The 19,967-nt window shown below is 48.3% G+C and overlaps 1 protein-coding gene across 5 annotated transcripts; it reads left to right on the top strand.

Moving 5' to 3' along the window:
- The first annotated feature begins 863 nt into the window (after window positions 1-863).
- ZNF605 (zinc finger protein 605) lies at window positions 864-15,474 on the top strand. 5 transcript variants are annotated; one of them, XM_032849230.1, is made up of 5 exons: window positions 864-1,020; window positions 2,888-3,062; window positions 8,266-8,386; window positions 8,616-8,705; window positions 13,321-15,474. In XM_032849230.1, the coding sequence occupies exons 2-5, from the start codon at window positions 3,048-3,050 to the stop codon at window positions 15,114-15,116; spliced, it is 2,022 nt and encodes a 673-aa protein (XP_032705121.1). In that variant the 5' UTR covers window positions 864-1,020; window positions 2,888-3,047; the 3' UTR covers window positions 15,117-15,474. The 5 variants fall into 5 exon arrangements, with proteins under 5 accessions (XP_032705121.1, XP_032705120.1, XP_032705122.1 ...); XM_032849229.1 differs by lacking the exons at window positions 864-1,020; window positions 2,888-3,062 and adding an exon at window positions 3,070-3,243; XM_032849231.1 differs by lacking the exons at window positions 864-1,020; window positions 2,888-3,062; window positions 8,616-8,705 and adding an exon at window positions 3,070-3,243.
- Window positions 15,475-19,967: the final 4,493 nt, after the last annotated feature.

The raw sequence follows: 19,967 nt of genomic DNA, 5'->3' as shown, positions 1-19,967 counted from the left end.
TTTGGGGGGGGGTCCCGGTGAGTTTTGGTCGCACACTGGCTCAGGCAACACTTCCACTTAGTGACTTCTGTTGAATGACGTATTCTTTTTTGTTCTTTGTTTCTTCTCACCCTGCACGTCACATTGTTGATGTGTGACTGCTTCTTTTCCTGGAATATTTCCTTGTTTAAGTGTTCTCGGTGACCCGAGGCCATATGGTCCTCCCCCTTGCTGGCTGGCTCAGTCCCCGTGCCCTCCTCCATCCCGGAAGCATCGTAGCTGCATCTGGCTCCAGCCCTCTGCGTGTAGTGCGCCGTGATGCGCATGGTCTTCCCACAGCCTTCTGCTTCCTTCGCACGGTCTGCACGGGGCAGGCGCTTTGCTGCCTGAGCTGCGGAGGGTTCTCGAGCATGTGGTGTTGGGGGCAGCCTTGTCTCATCTCTTTCTAGCCCTCGGCCCAACTTGGGGTGGGTCGTAACTGCCTTGAAGGGGCTGGTTTTCCGGCTCTGCTCTGGTCAGCTGCCCTGGGGCAGAACCCGGCAGTTGGCTAACCTCCAGGCATAATTTTCATTTGCGGCTGACTTTTCTCTATATCCACTGGGACGTTGGAGACCCTCTCCCTGTGCGTGAACGAAACAGTGCCTTTGGACAAAGAGCTCTTGCTGTCCATCTTCTACAGGGGCTATACACTCTCTTTGTTCAGCTTATTTTCTGGAAAGGTGCCCACTGCCCTGTCCACCACGTTCAGTCTTCCTTGCTAGCCTGTCAGCCCACGGGCACGGTGCTCAGGGGCCGTTCCCGGACCCCAGGTACAGACCAGTACTGGACAAATCTCCATCGGCAGGATCGCTAGGAGACGTGGACTTTGTCCCTCTTGTCCCCAAGTTGGGTGCTATGATGTTTGGACATTTCTTTTCAGGTATGTTGTTAGGAAGGAAATAACATCTCGGTGCGATTTCACGTCTCTGAAGTGCCTGGCTCTCGTCTCCTCTCTGCTGCATGTAAGTGACCTGGTCCATGAGCAGTGAAGGAATTCACGGTGTAAGTATGTGTATGCATCAAGATGTCCTATTTATTTATTTATTTATTTTTAAAGATTTTATTTTATTTATTAGTTAGAGTGAGAGAGAGAGAGAGAGAGCACAGGGAGGCAGAGTGGCAGGCAGAGGCAGAGGGAGAAGCAGGCTCCCCGCGGAGCAAGGGACTTGATCCCAGGACACTGGGATCATGACCTGAGCCGAGGGTAGCGGCTTAACCGACTGAGCCACCCAGGTGTCCCGTATTTTTGGTTTATTATACTTAGCTGAAACCTTGGTTTTATTTTTTCCAATAAGTCTGCCTAAGATATCGTTACGTAGCTTGCAGTCTCTTAAAAAGTTCTTAGAATAGCAGTTGTACTCAGTTCTTTGGCCTCTTGGGGAGATAATGAAAATCCAAATCAGCCAACCCAAAAGTCTCTTCACAAAAGTGGAAGAAAAAGAAAAACAGTTTTATTGTTGCGTAAAAATTAAACCTGGAACAAGACTGCCCTGAGCTCTGCAGGCAGCGCACTGAAGAGTTCACAGAGACAGGGAGAATCTCACTGTTCTCTGGAGCCAGGCCAGCACACCCGTTACGCACACGTTCTCAAGGTAAAGGATAATTTGTCACATGCAGTTCATACTGCATTTTCCCAGTACTTGAGGTGGCCACTGTGTTAGCCTTTTGCCTTTGTCCAAAGGAAAAATCGCCTTCTCATATCTTTGTGGTAAGAGGTAGTTTTACACCCCGGGGCAGGGGTAGGGGGGCAAGTGCCAAAGTCAGGCACTTGGATAGGGTCCTGTCCTTTGTGAGATTGGGAAATAGGGGCCGATCCTCCTGGGTGACGTCAAAGAGATAGCTCCCAGGTCCTTAGGAAAGACATACTGGGTGGTTAACTAGACAAGGCCTATTAGCTTTAGATAACATTTACACACTTTTCCAAGGGGCAGAGAAAGAATGTACAATTACGGGTTTTCTGAAGTACTTTTTTGAATAGAAGTCACAGGAGTCTCCCTTTCTTGCATGAGAGAGAATTACCTTTTTTTCTTACTTTTTTTTTTTTAAGATTTTATTTATTTATTTGACAAGAGAGATTGAGAGAGAGCACAAGCAGGCAGAGCAGAAGACTGAGGGAGAGGGAGAAGCAGACTCCCCACCTAGCAGGGAACCCAACGCAGGACTCGATCCCAGGACCCTGGGGTCATGACCTGAGCCAAAGGCAGAGGCTTAACCTACTGAGCCACCCGGGTGCCCCAAATAAACAAAGAAAATCTTAAAAAAGAAATAGCTTTAGGGGTGCCTGGGTGGCTCAGTGGGTTAACCCTCTGCCTTTGGCTCAGTCATGATCCCAAGGTCCTGGGATCGAGTCCTGCATTGGGCTCCCTGCTGGGTGGGGAGTCTGCTTCTCTCTCTGCCTGCCACTCCCCCTGCTTGTGCTCTCTAACTCACTTTCTCTCAAATAGATAAATAAAGTCTTTAAAAAAAAAATAGTTTTATTTAACAAAAAAAAAAAAAAAAGGGAAAGAAAGTTGCATTTTACTCTATAGCACCAGTACTAGTAACTTCATGTCATTGCTCCCAGTAAATAATGCTGCACAATGAGTGAGCCAGGGGTCTGTTTGTGGAGAGCATCTTGGTGTGGTGATCCTTCTCTACGCACGTCTGGCTGCACCGGTGGGGCGAGTGCTTGGAGTCTGGCATTCGCGGGCAGGCGCCAGGGGCTGCAGAGTGCAGGCTGGTGCAGACCCCGCCTGATGCAGGCTTGCTAGGAGCTCCTCTCGCATCTGATTCTTACGCTGCAGCCCTGATTCAAGTTGTTTGATTTCCCAGTAAGAGAGAACCCAGAGTAATGACATCATCTAAGATAAAATTCCCACTGCATCTCCAGGCCATGACTGAGGAGCAAGAGAACTCCTGTGAAATAAGAAGGAGGAGGCTTCGGGACTAGGGGTGTCCTCTCGGTTTACAGACATTTGACCGGAAGCCTCTCCAGAGCAGCGGGACGGAGAGGAGTCGCAGAACAGAGCCGATTTTTCAAGCCGCAGAAAATGTTCAAGTCCCAGGTGAGTTCTTTGTTCTCCAACAGTCTTCTTCCATAGGCGTGACAAGGCTTATAGGAAAGCTCTTAAATACATTTAAACCATAATCAGAAACATAAGCTTGGGAATGACGGTGTCAGAGAACAAGGTGGATTATGGAATCATACAAAGTCTTCAGTGGAAGCACGGATCTGTAGGAAACGAGGTACTTTGTTGCCAGAGGTGAGCCGCAGGCTGTCCTCAGACAGTCCCGGAGTGCAGACAGGAAGGGAAGCACGGGTAGTGCTGGTACGTGCTTTCCTCGGACAAAAGGCAGACTAGCTACTCAGTAGAAGCCGACGTTTGCAGAAGATGCCTTACACCGAAGACGTCTGGAGCGTTGTTCATGTGGATGATAAGTGGACAAAGTCCTGAACGGTTGCCCTGGGAGGCATAAACCCTGCGGTCGATGAGCTTCCCAGTGCTATTCCTTACAGAGTTCCTCAGTGTGAACGAAGGGCTTGAATCTGAAGTAAAATTCAGAACTCAGAGTTCGATACAGGACCGAACCAGTGGGCCTGGACCACCCGTCTTACCTATGTTCTAGCGCTAGGAAAGAAACCCAAGTCACCTGGCAGAACTGATCATTACAAATAACCTTCAAATGGCCCCATAAATATTCACTCAGTTGTAATTTTGATACTGTTTAGGTAGAAGTGTTTTTGCTTCTTTTGGTAAAAGCTAGGGATGGGGGTATCTACCTTTAGGTCTTTTTACTTTTTGACTTAACAGAGTGTCACGATCGTTGGGGCACACACATCAGCGTGATCCCAGAGGACACATGGTTCTCCTGGAAACAGAAGTTATAGAGGGGACCCCCAGCAGGGGCTGCTTTAGTCCAAGTTAGGTTAACACGGCCCCCAGTGTGGGCACTTCTGCCCTGCGGTTTTTAGTCCGTCTGGGTAATGTGGTTTTAGAGGGACTGCTGGGGGCATTTCCTTCCAAATCACTTTGTCCACGACCGCAGGTCATCAGTCCACACTTCGTTAGATGTGGGCGGCATCTGGGTATGTTTGGCCTGCGGAGCGCAGGAGCGCGGTCTATCCTCGCCGTCTCCCGGTCACGTCTTTGTTGGTTCAGCCATCGGTCTACTCGAGAGTCTCTGAAAGGCAGCCCTGAGAGTTGTTTCTTTTGGTTTATGTTCTCTCCAGTCGGAGGAGAAAGCTTTCAGGAGCAAGTCCAAAAAGCAAAGGCCGTCGTGACCTTCTCTAGCACCATGCTTCCCTGGGTGCTTAAGATTTTATTTATTTGACAGAGAGATCACAAGCAGTCAGAGAGACAGGCAGAGAGAGGAAGGGAAGCAGGCTCCCCGCTGAGCAGAGAGCCTGTTGTGGGGCTCGATTCCAGGACCCTGAGATCATGACCTGAGCCGAAGGCAGAGGCTTTAACCCACTGAGCCACCCAGGCGTCCCGGTGCTAGGTTTATTTTGCTTTTGTTTTTCTGTTGTTAGTATCAGCGTGTTCCATTTAGTAATCAAAACGTTTAAAAGTTCATCTGTTTTCATCTAGACCCTTTGTCTGGAAAGATTAGATGCAAGAAGAACAAATATTACGTAACTTAACCAGAAAGATGCATCACGTTTAAGAATTGGCTGGCTGGGGCGCCTTCGGGGGGGATCTTAAAAAATCTTAAAATCTTAAAAAATCTTAAAAAAATCTTAAAAGTCTTTAAAAAAATCTTACCTTAATAAATCTTAAAAAAAAAAAAATCAAGCTTATTAGGAGCAGAACTTACTCATGTCATCCTGCAGGAGGGTTCCTTTAACTGCCAGTCTGGGGCTCGCCTCAGGCACGAGCTAGACCCCACGAGGGAGGTTCAATCTTCCGTATATTCACTGTCACGGCCCTGGCTGTGGCCGCTGCTGTCTGGGCTTGGGGGCGAAGGCCGGCCAGGGTGTACATGGGCGGTAAGTCAGCACCAATAGCACATTCAGTAGTGAGGACCCAATACTAGTCCCCACTGATGGTGCCACAGCTTCCCCTGGGAGGCCGGTCAGGTAAAGCCTTCGGTTTGCCTGTGGTTGGGCCTGAAACGTCTCAGCATTTAGCCAGGAGCCTGACTCCTCCTGAGTTTCCGAACGTTTGTAAATTCATGTCATCAGCATCAGTCAGGACTTGGAACAGGTCCAGGTCTCCAGAGACATCCCCCGAGTCTCGCCTTCATGTGTCCCTTCGAATTGCGGATTCGTATCTTTGGGTAAATACCCAGTAGTGGTGATTGCTGGTTGGTAGGGCAGCTCTATTTTCAACTTCCTGAGGAACCTCCACACTGGTTTCCAGAGCGGCCGCACCAGCTTGCGTTCCCACCAGCAGTGTAGGAGGCTCCCCTTTCTCCCGTCCTCGTCAACACCTGTCATTCCTGACTTGTTCATCTTAGCCATGCTGACTGGTGTGGTGGGATCTCACTGTGGCTCTGATTTGTATTTCCCTGATGATGAGGGATATCGAGATGCTCTCATGAGTCTGTTGGCCATGTTGTGTTTGAAGAAATGTCTGTTCATGTCTTCTGCTCACTTTTAAATTAGATTATGTGTTTTCTGGGTGGTGTGTCAGCTGTTTGTAGATTTGAGACACGGAGCCTTTGTCAGCTCTGTCACTCGCAAACATCTCCCGTTCCCTGGGTTGTCTTTTAGTTTGGGTGATTGTCTCCTTCGCTTTGCAGAAGCTTTTTATTTTTATGACATCCTAATAGCTTATTTTTGCTTATGTTTCCCTCCAAGAAATGCCCACTTTTTAGAAAGATTTTATTTATTTATTTATTTGAGAGAGAGAATGAGAGTGAGTGAGCATGAGAGGGGAAGGTCAGAGGGAGAAGCAGACCCTCTGCCGTGCAGGAGGCCCGATGAGGGACTCAGTCCCGGGACTCCAGGGCCACGACCTGAGCCGAAGGCAGTCGCCCAACCAACTGAGCCACCCACGTGCCCTAGAAATGTCCATTTTTTAATTGTATTTTTTTGTTGTTGTTGAGTGTCAAGAATTCTTTATTCTGGATACAGGTGTTCTGTCAGCTCAGTGATTTTCAAATATTTCTCGTAGTCTGTGCCTTTTTTTTTTCTTAAAGTGTCTTTCACATAGAAAAATGATTTTGAGGGACACCTGGGTGGCTCAGTGGGTTAAGCCTCTGCTTTCGGCTCAGGTCATGATCTCAGGGTCCTGGGATCGAGTCCCGCATCGGGCTCTCTGCTCGGTAGGGAGCCTGCTTCCCCTTCTCTCTCTCTGCCTGCCTCTCTGCCTACTTGTGATTTGTCTGTCAAATAAATAAATAAAAAATCTTTAAAAAAAAAAAAGAGAAAAATGATTTTGAAAAAGCCCATTTCATTGATTTTTTTAAAAAGAGTTTATTTATTTATTTGACAGAGATATCCCAAGTAGGCAGAGAGGCAGGCAGAGAGAGAGAGGAGGAAGCAGGCTCCCCGCTGTGCAGAGAGCCCGATGCAGGGCTCAATCCCAGGACCCTGACACCATGACCTGAGCCGAAGGCAGAGGCTTTAACCCACTGAGCCACCTAGGTGCCCCTGATTTTTTTTTTTTAAGTTGACCATGTGTTCAGTGTTGTACCTAAAAATTTACTGGCAAATCCGGCATCATGCAGGTTTTTTCCTAGAGCTTTATACTTTTATGTTTTCCCTTTAGGCCTGTGATCCATTTTGAATTAATTTTTATATAAGGTATGAGGTCTGTGTTGAGGTTTATTCTTTTGCTTATGGGTATGCCATTGTTCTAGCATCGTTTTTCAAAGACACTCCTTTCTTCGTGGAACCCTTTTGTCACAATTAGTTGAGCGTACTTGGGGGGTGTAATTCTAAGCTGGCTGTTCTGTTGGCTTGTCTGTGTACTTATCACTTGCCTAACAGTAGGTTGTCCTGACTGTTGTGGCTTTATAGGAGGTCGTGAGGTCAAGTAGGGGGAGTCCCACAACGTTCTTTGTCCACACTGGTTTCACCTTGTAGCTCCTTTGCCTTTTGTCCCAAAACCCTCTGCATACTTGTTTTATGGCCTCTGTAACACCTTCTTTCCTGGCCTAAAAAGACTGGAAAGTTTTAAAAGCATGCTTTTTATTCTACCCGTCTCCATATTTTGGCACTGTTTGCGGTTTGGGGAGCTCCAGCTGCTCCCTGTATGTGTTCCAGAAGATACGGGGAGGACCAGCTAGATGTTAGCATGTGGGTGCGGACGCGGAGGGAGGAGCGTGTTGGAGGGGGGATGTTGTCAACATTGGTGTTGGCAGTAGCCGTAAAACAGGACTGTCACTTAGCAGGTGGGCACCAAGTGTGCTGGAGGTCTGACGCTGCATGGGACTCGGCTAAGAATTGTCCCCACATACCAGTGGCACCTTCTTTGGGAAGCACTGTGCTTATTTAAACACAACGTATTCCAATTTCTTTTCTTTTCTTTTTTTTTTTAAGATTTTTATTTATTTATTTTTCAGAGAGAGGAAGCACTGTAGGGGGAGGGGCAGGCAGAGAGAGAAGCAGGCTCCCCACTGAGCAAGGAGCCCCATGCAGCACTTGATCCTACAACCCTGGGATCATGACCTGAGCCCAAGGTAGACACTCAACTCACTGAGCCACCCAGGCGTCCCAGAGAGAGTGAGAACACAGGCAAGGGGAGCGGCAGGCAGAGAGAGAAGCAGGCTCCCCGCCGAGCAAGGGGCCTTGATGCGGGCGTCCCCTATCCAGTTTCTTAATGGATCGGTGTGTGGGTAGATGAGTGAATTCAAAATGAAAAACGGCTCGATGACATTATTGTTTCTCTGAAAGTATAGCGCAAGGTTAGGATATCATATGCGTTACCAATTGCTGTGTAACAGTCACCCAAACCTCAGTGGCTAATAGCACAATTTCTCCCACAGCTTCTCTGGGTTAGAAGTCTGCCAGCCGAGCTTACATCTGGTTCCCTTACAGGGTGCAGTAGGGCAGTGAGCCCCTTCCAGGCTCAGTCACGTGGGGAGTTGGTAGCCTCGGTGCCTTGCCACAGGCAGCTGGAACCCCCCACCCCCAGAGAGAGCAAGTCAGGGCTCCCCAGAAGGAGTGAGTCAGTAAGGGCAGCACCCGTTCTGGAGGGGAGCAGGACACCAAATGGGACACGCGGAGTTCGAGATGGGCGGGGCTGCCTCCCTCGCTGGAGAAGAAGGCCTGTGTCCCACCAGGAGCCCCTCTGCAGCTCTAACCGTGATGACGTTTTCCAGATCTCGTTTGAGGATGTGGCTGTGGACTTCACCTCGGAGGAGTGGCAGCTCCTTAATCCTACTCAAAAGAGCTTGTACAGAGACGTGATGTTGGAGAACTACAGCAATCTGGTTTTCTTGGGTAAGCATGTTCGTGTGTAAACCGTGTGTATTCAGTAACTGGGGGGGCTCTCAGGTTTACTGACTTGGGGGTTAAGTTTCCGATGTCAAAGATTCTGATTTCTGTGCCCATCTGACAGATTTTGGGCTGCTCGCTTTGTCTTATAGCCTCCATAGTAAATCTCCTCTGTGTGGAAGAGTCTGTCAGCCCGAGGAGTCGGGTCCAAGTTGTCCGTGTTTCCAACTGACAGGTTATCAAATTATCAGACCTGATGCGGTTTTCAAGCCAGAGCCGGAAGAGCCGTGGGTCACAGAAGCAGCCCCGCATCGGACCTCGGCAGGTGAGGGGCACCCGGGTGCGTGGCGTTCGGTGCCCGCTGCATCACGGCTTTCTGACGAGAGCTGGTGTATGATGTTTTGAAGAGTTATTTGGAAATGTTATTTGTAAAAACTGTTTGAAGTTCCTGCGTCTTTAGAGTTGGCTCGGGCTGGGGACCTGAGTGCTTCCTGCGTTTTAACGAGCGCTCCGTCCTGAACTGCACGGCGGGCTGTGTCCTCTTGCGTGGAGCTGGTGGCGGCACGTTCCCCCGGCCCCCCACCCCCCCGCCGCCGCACGAGCCGGTGGCCGGCATGTGGGACCTTGCTTTCCGGGACAAGGGTCCTCTTTCAACCTTCTCGGCTCCCTTCCTCCTCTCCTGCACCCCCACTCCGCGGGGTGGGCCCTCTGCCTCCTCCTCAGGGCTCCTCACGTCCTGTCGCAGGGCGCCTGCCGAGTCCTCTGTTAGTGTTCTTTCCTGCCTCTCGTTTGTCAGATTTCTGTCTTGAACCCAAAGGGAGTAGAAGGGGAATCCGTGCATATAGAGCAAAAACCGAGCACCGGGAGCCTGGTGGGGAGGCCCCGCTCTCTCCATTGTACGCGCGGGCAGCTGCCGGGCGCGTTGCGGTGCCTCGATGTCCCTCTTCCCCAGGCTCCTCAGTGACCCGCCAAGAGTCTGCTGGGTTTAACCCCGTGGGCTGGGTTGATGTTTTCACGACACTTCTGTGGAAGAACCTCATGGTATGGTAACGTCTTACCCATTCTTCTTTGTTTTCGATTCCTGTGCCCAGAAGTCAGGGCTGCCTCCCTTAGAACTAGTGTCTTCACATGTTTCATACATTTTTCTCCGCACGTGAGCCTGTGGTTATCATACCCTTACCACGGAGACCCGGTGCCACTACTCAGAGCCCTCTCTTCCCCTGGCGAGAGCGACTCCCGGCCTCTCGGAGATCTCTGGCCACCAGTGTTGTATTCGAGGAGCCCTGGCCCTGGTCAGGGGTTACCTGGAATTTTTCACCAGTTTTTAACCATTAGGTCGTAACAGTTTTCCCCCCATGTATTAAGATGGCAGGTGACTCGCTCTTCGCTTCTCCCCGTAGCACTTATGGTGTGTGATTATTAAATATCTCATTAGTGGAGTGTTGCGGGGCCAGGTAAGGCGGGGCTTTTCTTCTTTATATCCGTTAGTGCATCGGTCTTCACCTCCCAGTGTCTCGGCTCACCCTAGGAAATACTTGACATGACCGAGGTCTGGGTACCGTTCACAGGGATGATTTGGTCCGGGCATGTGCACCTTAGAAAATACTGTCTGCGACGGTAGACCTTTGTGTTCACCCATTAGTTTAGCATGACCGCTGTCCTGTGGGACGCAAGGAACCGAGTGGAAGGGTCATGCGGGAGCAGGGTTTCAATGCAGAAGGAAATGGAGAACTATTTATTCCGTCACTCAGTATTTGAACAGAAAGTGTTTGTATTAAAATGCAGAGCTCTTTATGAAGATTCATGGTACAGGAAGGAAGCGCGTTAGAAGCGTAGTTGCGAGTGCACAGTGTTCTCTGTGCACTGAGGCCTCACTCCCTGCACGCGCTGGGTACGTCACTGAAATACAGACCCCTCCCTGCCCTCAGGTCTGCATTCTAGTGGGGGACACAGAAGTAAGCTGATTGCCTGTTTGATAAGTGCTAGAAAGGAAATAAACAGTATATCCTTACGCTCCCTTGAAATGATGTTTACACTTGAATGAGCCCCGTTGAAAGCTGGGAAGAGCCAAAAAGGAGGAGCGGCCGTGCCGTCGGGGCGCCTGGGGGACTCCATCGTTAAGCCTCTGCCTTCGGCTCGGGTCATGATCTCAGGGTCCTGGGATCGAGCCCTGCAACGGGCTCTTTGCTTGGCGGGAAGCCTGCTTCTCCCTCTCCCACTCTGCCGGTTTGTGTTTCCTCTCACTGTCTCTCTCTCTCTGTCAAATAAATAAAATCTTAAAAAAAAAAAAAAAAAGGAGCAGCCATTGCACAGGTCTGGAGCAGAAGAGGCCTTTGGGATCAGAGGGATGCGAAGGAGCTCAGTGTGGCTGCGCAGCAGCGAGCGACAGTGCGCGAGAGGAAGGCAGAGCAGTTGGAAGAGACCAGCGTGGGTTTGTGCATTTGAGCCCTGGTAAAAGCTTGCATTTATCAGGGGGTTTTGGGTTTTTTTTTTTAAGATTTTATTCATTTGACAGAGAGAGAAAGATCACAGTAGGCAGAGAGGCAGGCAGAGAGGGAGGGAGAAGCAGGCTCTCCGCCGAGCAGAGCCCGATGTGGGGCTCCATCCGAGGACCCTGAGATCATGACCTGAGCCGAAGGCAGAGGCTTAACCCACTGAGCCACCCAGGCGCCCTTTAAAGGGTTTTTTTTTAAGCAAGGGGGTAAAAAGCCTGATCATGTTTTCTAAAGCTCACTGGCTCTCTGGAAACTAGAATTGAGGGGGATCAAGGCTGGAAGAAGGAATATTAGTTGAAAACTAAAGTGAAATGCAGGCAGTGTGGACCAGAGTGCGACAGAAAGAAGTGGGTTCACCCGTGCCTGGCCCTGCGTAATACCTGTAAGCGACACACTCGCTTTCCAGAATGACAAGATTTTTGTTTCCTTTCCTTTCCTTTTTCTCTTTTCTTTTCTTTTATTTTTTGGAGAGAGAGCAGGGGTGGGGTGCAGAGGAGAGGAAGAGAGAGGGAGAAACGGAATCCCAAGCAGACTCCCTGCTGAGCACAGAGCCTGACACAGGGTCAGCTCCCAGGACCCCGAGATCATGCTCTGAGCCGGAACCAAGAGTCGGACGTTCCATCAACTGAGTCCCCCAGTGCACCAAGATTTTGTAATTCTTTTTTTTTTTTTTTTAAAGATTTTATTCATTTATTTGACAGAGAGAAAAATCGCAAGTAGGCAGAGAGGCAGGCAGAGAGAAAAGGAGAAGCAGTTTCCCCACTGAGCAGAGAGCCCGATGCGGGGCTCGATCCCAGGATCCTGAGATCATGACCTGAACCGAAGGCAGAGGCTTAACACGCTGAGCCAGCCAGGTGCCCCAAGATTTTTAAATTCTTAAATATTTTTTGATACAGTTGAACTACTTGAATATTATTTTATGTTATTTATTTACTTGTATGTATATTGATTTTTATTTTTCGTTTTGATTTTAATTTAAAATTTTCATTTTTTTACTCAGATTTCATGAAACCATTTTTTATACACTTCAAGGGGACTTCACACTTAAACGTCTACGTATGACTCTTTTATTTTTATTTTTTTAAAAATTTTATTTATTTATTTGACAAGCAGAGATCATAATCAGGCAGAGAGGCAGGCAGAGAGAGAGGGAAGCAGGCTCCCTGCTGAGCAGAGAGCCTGGTGCGGGGCTCGATCCCAGGACTCTGGGATCATGACCCGAGCCGAAAGCAGAGGCTTTAACCCACTGAGCCACCCAGGCGCCCTGACTCTTGCTTTTAATCTCCAAACTTTTTCTCAGTCTTTTTCATCTCAATGAATAGTATTAATATCTTACTCACTTAAGCTCCAGACACTGAGTCCTTTTATTCTCTGTATCAGCAGCTCTAGTTGGTCCTTTTTCTGAAATTCTGATATGTCTGAGAATTAGGTAAGTCTCCACCCCACACGCGCGCGCACACACACAAAATCATGCAGAAAAGAAGTATTTGCCTTATATTTGAGTTCTTGCCAAATCTTTTGACTTGCAGGGTACCTCCTGGGAATATTGGCTCACAATTACTAGTAAAGATTATTGTAAGGTAAACAGACTTTCACTTTAAAATAGCCGATAAATGACCATGTTGTGGAAACCACAAACAGTTGTACTTACTGAGTACTGAAGAGTCTGTCCTAATGTGTTATGCACAGGCTTCTTGTGGTTTGGAATGATTTGCACAGGTAGGATTACATATAGATTCATTATAGATTACAGACTGAGTTAAAATGTCAAAAAAGACAAATAAAACTGGCTAGCAAGAAGGAGCCTTTATGGGGAAGTCAGTGACGGGGTGTTTCGGGAGACAGCCTTGAACCAGAATGTTCTTCAGCTGTGACGATCATACAGGAACCTACTGTTTCTTGTCTTTCGAATGTCAGCTCGATAGCCTGTATTTGCTCTGTATTCAGTATTTCTGCCTTCGTAGCACTCAGCAGTTTGTGCCAGTCCTTTTCTGTGTGTGGGCTGTTCCTAGCGTTTGCTGCACCTGGAGGCCCCTGGCGCGGGCGTGCTTACCCATGCTCTTCCCTCGTCTTCCCCCTGGACATACAGTAGATAGTCACATTAGTGATTAATAGTCTCTCCAGTGTTTGAGTATAAATTGCTCATGGTCACTGCTCCTTGAGTGGATTTCATCTTTTCTCGTTTAAAAATTCATGTTTCTAAGCACTTGTAACTTTTAAATGTTTTCATTTCTGTTTAAACATTTTTTAGGCTTTTATTTAAATTCCAGTTAGTTAACATACGGTGTCTGTCAGAATTTCTAAAGTCCAGTAAGTAGATATTATTTGGGAGGGTTTTTGTGTTTTGTTTTGTCTTAATTGGGATCCTAGGCTCATTTCAGTTTTATTCAATGAGTATAATCATTGGGAGATTTACACAGTATGATTCATTTGTTTCCTTTTTAGAAGAAGTCTGGCTAGATAACAGTCTCAAAATGTGGCACCAGGATAATCAAGACAAGCTTAGAAGTGTGGAGAGAGGCCATGAATATGATGTTTTTAGGAAAATATTTCATTCAAGCATTAACTTTGTTCATTTAGCAATGAGACCCCATAAATGTGGCTCAGGTGAAAAAAGTTTGAAACATCCTCTTGAGTTTCTTATTCCAAAAAATAACCGTGGAAGAAAGAAACCTGATGAGCTCAATAAGAAATATTTATTGTATATCAAAGCTGATAGAACCCATGGTGGAGAGCCATACTGTGATTGCAGTAAATGTAGGAAGGCTAGCAGGACAGGGTCATGGCCCCGTGCAAACCGCAGAACACACACAGGAGTCCACTTGTGCGTGGACTGCGGCAACGTTTTCAGTAAGAAGTCACAGCTCATCGTCCACCAGCGGACGCACACGGGAGAGAAGCCCTACGGCTGCAGCGATTGCGGGAAAGCCTTCTCCCAGAAGTCCTTGCTCACTATTCATCAGAGGACGCATTCAGGAGAAAAACCATATGGGTGTGGAGAATGCCAGAAAGCTTTCAGTAGGAAGTCCCTGCTCATTTTACACCAGAGGACGCACACGGGAGAGAAGCCCTACGGCTGCAGCGACTGCGGGAAGGCCTTCAGCAGGAAGTCGCAGCTCAAGAGACATCAGAGAACCCACACGGTGGAGAAGCCCTACGGCTGCAGCGACTGCGGGAAGGCCTTCTCCCAGAAGTTAAAGCTCATTACCCACCAGAGAACTCACACCGGGGAGAAGCCCTATAACTGCAGTGATTGTGGGAAAGCCTTCTTCTGGAAGTCACAGCTGATTACACATCAGAGGACTCACACAGGGAAGAAACCTTATGCCTGTACCGAGTGCACAAAAGCCTTCAGCAGGAACTCACTGCTCATCAGGCATCAGAGGATCCACACGGGGGAGAAGCCCTACGAGTGTGGCGAGTGTGGCGAAGCCTTCATCAGAAAACCGCAGCTCGTCAAGCACCAACTGACGCACACAGGAGAGAAGAACTATCAGTGCGGTGACTGTGAGGAGGCGTTCTTTAAGAAGTCAGAGCTACTCCGCCATCAGAAGACTCACTTGGGGGAGAAACCCTATGGCTGTGTCGAATGTGGAAAAACCTTCTTTGGGAAGTCCCAGCTCCTAACACATCAGAGAACTCACACTGGCGAGAAGCCGTATGAATGCGGTGAGTGCGGGAAGGCCTTCACCCAGAAGTCCAGCCTGATTTCACACCAGAGGACACACACAGGGGAGAAGCCCTATGAGTGCACGGAGTGTGGGAAGACCTTCAGTGAGAAGTCAAGCCTCATTCATCACCAGAGAACCCATACTGGAGAGAAACCCTTCGAATGTAGTGAGTGTAGGAAAGCTTTTGCCTGGAAGCCACAGCTTCTTAGGCATCAGAGAATTCATACAGGGGAAAAACCTTATGAATGCAGTGAATGTGGGAAAGCCTTTGTTCAGAAAGTGCAGCTCATTAAGCATCAGAGAAATCACACAGGAGAGAAAACCTACGGGTGCAGTGAGTGTGCAAAAGCCTTCTTTGAGAAGGCACAGCTCGTTATCCATCAGAGAATTCACACAGGGGAGAGACCCTATCAATGTGGTGAATGTGGGAAGTCTTTCACTAGAAAGTCTCACCTTATGAGGCATCAGCGAATTCACACAGGAGACAAATACGCTGGGTGCGGTGAGTGTGGGACCGCCTTCAGCAGGAAGTCACAGCTCATGCTTCACCAGAGGACTCACGTACTCTAGAAACAGCGTGATGCCGTGAACGTGGGAAATCTGGCGTCTGATGTCGCCTTTTGAGGTGTCCAAGGACACACACACAGGAGCAACCCCGTCGGTGCACTGGGAAGGCAGGTCTCACCCAATTCAGAGAGGGAATTTGTTTAAGTAGACGGTGTAAGGGAGACTTCTCCCAGAACACACAGCTTGTCACCCATTGATGACTTAACGTGGAAGTCTTAGCAGTATCGTGTAGCAGACCTTGTAGCCAGAAGTGACGGCTCATTGTTAGAGGACCTCCACTCGAGGGGAAACTGGCCTGCTGTAAAAACCAAGCGAGAGGTTTCATCAAGAAAGGATAACTCGCAGTACGCTAGAGGGTATATACACAGCGGAAATGCTGAATCACCTCAACTGGAGGTGTCCGTGTGGACGAGAGGTCCTAATGGGAAGAATTTTGATAAGTGTGATCCTATTGAAAGAATTCTCTAACGTTGTGTTTGTTGTATATAAGTCATTATGAAAATGGTTATTTTAAAATGGTAGATGTGTTTTAAGTATGAAAACTTCTGCTTTCTGCTGTGTTGGTACGGCAAGAACCAGATTGACTCCCCGGCCTTCAGCAGCTAGAAACTGTAAAATGTATGTGAAAGAATGGTTTAGAGACCTATGGCAAGCAGGTGTCTGTGATCCCCGGCAGAAGGTGGACAGAGTGAGGCGCGCTCCCAGGCTGCCGTTCGGGGAAGGGAGCACATGCGGTCTTGTCGAAGAGAGCTGCTGACTTGGCCTTTGGAGAGGCCACAGTAGCTAGAATTTATGGGGAGAGGAGAGGAGAGCGCTTTCTAGAGAGAGGGCTGCAGAAACCTACAAGGAGTCCCCTTGAGTCTTTTGGCTTAGCGCTGATTGGCATGTGTGTGAAAGGAAAAGTCGTGCTGGAAAGCAGGAGGCTGAACAGGTCCCAGAAATCAGTGCCAGGCTGGGAGTAAAGTTCCCGCCAGCTAGAGTGGAAACAACTTTGAACACGTGGGGCATCAGGTAGGATTCCCAGAAGACTATGATCTTGTGAAGGAACTAACGCTAGATTCAGAGCTGCTCTGGACCCACGATGTCTGGCATCCAGAAACTTCCTGACACGCGAAGAAACTATGAGAATACGACTTGTAGCCAGGACAAAAATGAGCCCGTAGAAGAGACATAGAAGAGACTGAAGCAGTTGGCATAGGATAAGGGTGTTTGACTAGCTTTTGTGAATATAGAGGAAAACATGAATGTGACAAGACCTGAAGTGGAAGGTGTATTTTCAAAACCCCAAGTGGAACTTCGCAGGATGAAAACAGTGGTAATCTGAAAATTAAAAACAAAAACCGAACAAACAAACAAAAAAACCACACCAATAACCAAAAAACCCAACTCTGGATGGAATTAAGAACAGATAAGACACAGAAGAAGAGAAATCGATGAATTTAAGTAAGAATAAAAAAAAAACTAACTGTCCAACTGATGTACAGAGGTAAAAAGCCTGGGAGAAAAGAGAGGAGGGGTCCATTGTAGTGGGAGCAGGGTCCTAGCAGGAGAGGAGGGGCTGGGGAAGAGAAGTAACAAGGGAGCTGAGTAAGTGACAGCTGAAATTGTTACCCTTGGGATGAAAAGTGTCACTGCACGTATTCAAGGAGTTCAAAGGACCCCAAACAAGACACACCATAAACCCTGCTGACGGACATCATAGTCAGATGGAAGAAGAACAGTTACAAAGCACCTCGGGAGAGACAGGGCGCGCTCACAGAACAGAGTGCGACGGCTCGTGGGCAGAGGCTGCTCAGGCTGCGGGGCAATGCAGTGAGTGACGACTTTGGATTACTGAGGGAAAAATAAAGCCCCCGCACCCTGGTATTTGTCTGTTACCCATCAAGAAGACCTCTCCAAAATGAAAGCAAAAAAAGAGGCTTTTTCAGGAGAACAGAATTAGAGAATTTATTAGCTGTAGGCTTTCCTCCAGGAAAATTTAAGTAAGTCTGGGGGCCGCAGGAAAGGAATGCTGGCTGGAAATGTGCATCTACAGGAAGAAACGAAGAGTTCTGGGAGTGCCGAATACGTGGTAAATATAATAGATTTTTTTTCTCGTTTTAAAAGGGTAATCCATTGTTTAAAGCCAAATAGTGACAGTGTGTTGTGGGTTATGATCTATTTAGAAGTATATGACAAAAACAACACTTTGGATGAACTTTCCAAAGTAGTTGAATTGACTATTCCTCCGAGTCCGAAGCCTGCTTCCCCAGGGCTCAGGGTGACTCGGATCCGTAGCAGCTGCGCACAAGTGGCCCGTGTGATGGACCGGCATGTGTGCCGGCGCTTGCCCACCCTCCTCTCTCTGCTCTGCACCCCAGGGGCTGTCCCTCTAGGGTTCCTACTGAAGTGTGAACGCGGGAGATGCTAGATCGCCCGTGGGAGGAGAGAGGCTGGACAATTCATTCCCCCCACCGCCTCCCTTTCCTGGACCTTGGTTTTGGCAGAGTCTGTTGCTGTATGGCCCGGCTCCTGCGGGGTGGCCCTCCTTTGGGGCTGTAGACTCTCCCTTCTCCGCTCCCACCTCCCTCTCCTTGCCCTTCACGTGTCTCACCATCCCTGGCGGGCGTCCTTACTTCTGAACTCGTTATCTGTAAATAGTCGCTCAGTTAAATGGGCTTGAGTTAAAATTTGGAGCGCACCAGTTGTTTTCTGTGCCGTGTTAAGGTTGAGCACTTGACAGCATTTTGAGTGCCAGTTACTGGTGCGTGTGCCTCACAGGGCACAGACTGACATCTGTCAAGATTCCCCACACGAAATGTCAGTGTTTTCTCTCTCTTTTTTTAAACTATTCCACAGAAATTATAACAAGTAACAAAGTGTTTTGTGTTTTGTGTTTTGTTTTGCTGCAAATGTCCATGGCTGCACGGATTGTCATCTGCTACGTGTCCAATGGTCTTGCACTTAGTACTAACCCTTCTTCAGCAATAGAAGCCAAAACACTTATGAAGTCTTATGCTACCTCTGGATTAGCCAAGCAATTTACAGAAACACATTGGCGTTTATGTTCAATATGTATGGACAAGAAAAAAGGATAACCAGGTCCTGAGTGAGGTGGAAAGGAATGGTGCCTCACAGATCCCAGTATCTCCTTTAGAAACACTGCTGGGCATACCCTCATTCCATATTCTGCTACTTCTCTGTATAATTCATGTAATCTGTAACCCAGGTGCCAGTAAGAATTGCCACAGAGGGTCTCTAAAGGCTCCACACCAGGGCCCATTACCAGCACGACGGTCTGGGGAAGTCAGAGTCAGGTTGAAGTGGGCTGCCTTCGAGCCTGGACGCGGCAGCCCCGTCCGTTGTCACTTGTCAGATATCTCTTAGGAAGTTCACCTTTCTTCACCCTCTCTCACCTGGCCCTCTCCTCTTGGTACCTGGGCGGCTTTTGAAGGGAAATAATTGCCCTCAGGCTACACAGCTGCATTTTCTCTCCGGGTGCGCTTGCGTTTCGGTGTGCATTTTGAACTTTTCATGCAGGTCTTCAGTTTTGTGTAACCCTGAAAGACCCCATTCACAATCTTGCCTGTGCCAATAAACTTGTGTATTTCTCTGGTCCTGTCATTAAGGAATTCTCTAGCCAATGAAATCAATGTTTCAAGGTGTGGACATGTTTCGAACATAGCACTGTGACAGTTACCTGTAACGGCTTCTCTGTAACAGGACTGTGTCCTCTCTGTGTGATAGCAAAATGGTTTCCACCCGCACAGCTCTCCCCGGGCCCCCTGTATTTGTCACTTAGTGAAGGGAAAGGCCACGCTCACTCTCAGCTTAGAAGACTTGATCTCGTGATGTGTGTCTGCAGCTGAGAAGTAGGCCATGTAACATCTCATGACCAGCTCACAGCATGACAGGTAACTAAGTTACACGGTCCCGCATGTGTGAATCTGGTGATGCTGTCTGGTCATTGTTTATTTCCTTCATGGGGTCTGGGCAGTTGAGATGAGCTGTTGCTCCTTGTAGCCAGGCAGACTTGACATCTCTTCATAGAGATTGTTACTTTTAGAACACAAAGATGAAGTAAACAAGGGACCACCAACTGTATTGAATACCGAAATCACTATGCTTAGGTATTTTACAACACCTACGTCATCAGAAACGCCCAGCAAGGAGAGTGTAGCTACAGAAGCGGTCACCGGTAAGGTGAGAGGAGAATGCAAACAAAGTGACATTTGTAGTTTGAGGTTCTCATTTAAAGCCTTGCTCTCATTCCTCTCATTAAAATTTATTAACACATCAAGCTCAACTTCACGAGAAGATGGGGAAGCAGATTAACTGCTAGTGTATGGAAGAGAGTGGTCATGTTAATGGGACATGTAAACCATGGACTTGCTACCCCTGTAGCCATCAGCTGGCAGTGTGGGTGTATCTCCAAACCGTGGTATCACAGGCCAGCCCTATGTGGGTGAGCGAGTGTACATACTTCTCTCTGGTGTGTGTTTGCACAGAGCAGAATGTGGGAGGGATGACACCTGAGATCTGGGCCAGCAGTGCTTCACATACAAGGATGGGGCAGACAGCTGACGAAGAAGGTGGGGCTGCTGTCCCTTCTCTGTCTGTGCGCTGCTGGTGCGGGTCTCCACTGACTGGTACACCTAGAGAGCAGGGGCGCCCCAGGGAGCTGTGCTAGCTCACACCTATTGCCCACACTTCTCTGTGCTGTATTGGAAAACAAAGTCTCTGTACCTCTATGTTTACTGAGTAAACTGTTCAACGAATTAGTATGTGTGAGTGTAATCCTTGGTGACTGTGAACTCTAGCTTCTCTTCCACTGGGTATCCCAAACCAAGTCTGAGCTCTGCCAGCTTCCAACAC

This window comes from Lontra canadensis, unplaced genomic scaffold (assembly GCF_010015895.1).
Source record: "Lontra canadensis isolate GAN:19392208 unplaced genomic scaffold, GSC_riverotter_1.0 scaffold220, whole genome shotgun sequence".
NCBI classification, from domain to species: domain Eukaryota; kingdom Metazoa; phylum Chordata; class Mammalia; order Carnivora; family Mustelidae; genus Lontra; species Lontra canadensis.
The sequence above is the reverse complement of the archived record's forward strand: the minus strand, read 5'-3'. Positions and strand labels throughout refer to the sequence as shown.

Bases quoted from the DNA above. Each gene is read 5' to 3' on its own strand.
- ZNF605 (XM_032849229.1), top strand. From the start codon at position 3,166: ATGACGGTGTCAGAGAACAAGGTGGATTATGGAATCATACAAAGTCTT. The intron at 3,244-8,265 runs GTACTTTGTTGC...GACGTTTTCCAG, and splicing joins ACGGATCTGTAGGAAACGAG to ATCTCGTTTGAGGATGTGGC. The intron at 8,387-8,615 runs GTAAGCATGTTC...TCCAACTGACAG, and splicing joins CAGCAATCTGGTTTTCTTGG to GTTATCAAATTATCAGACCT.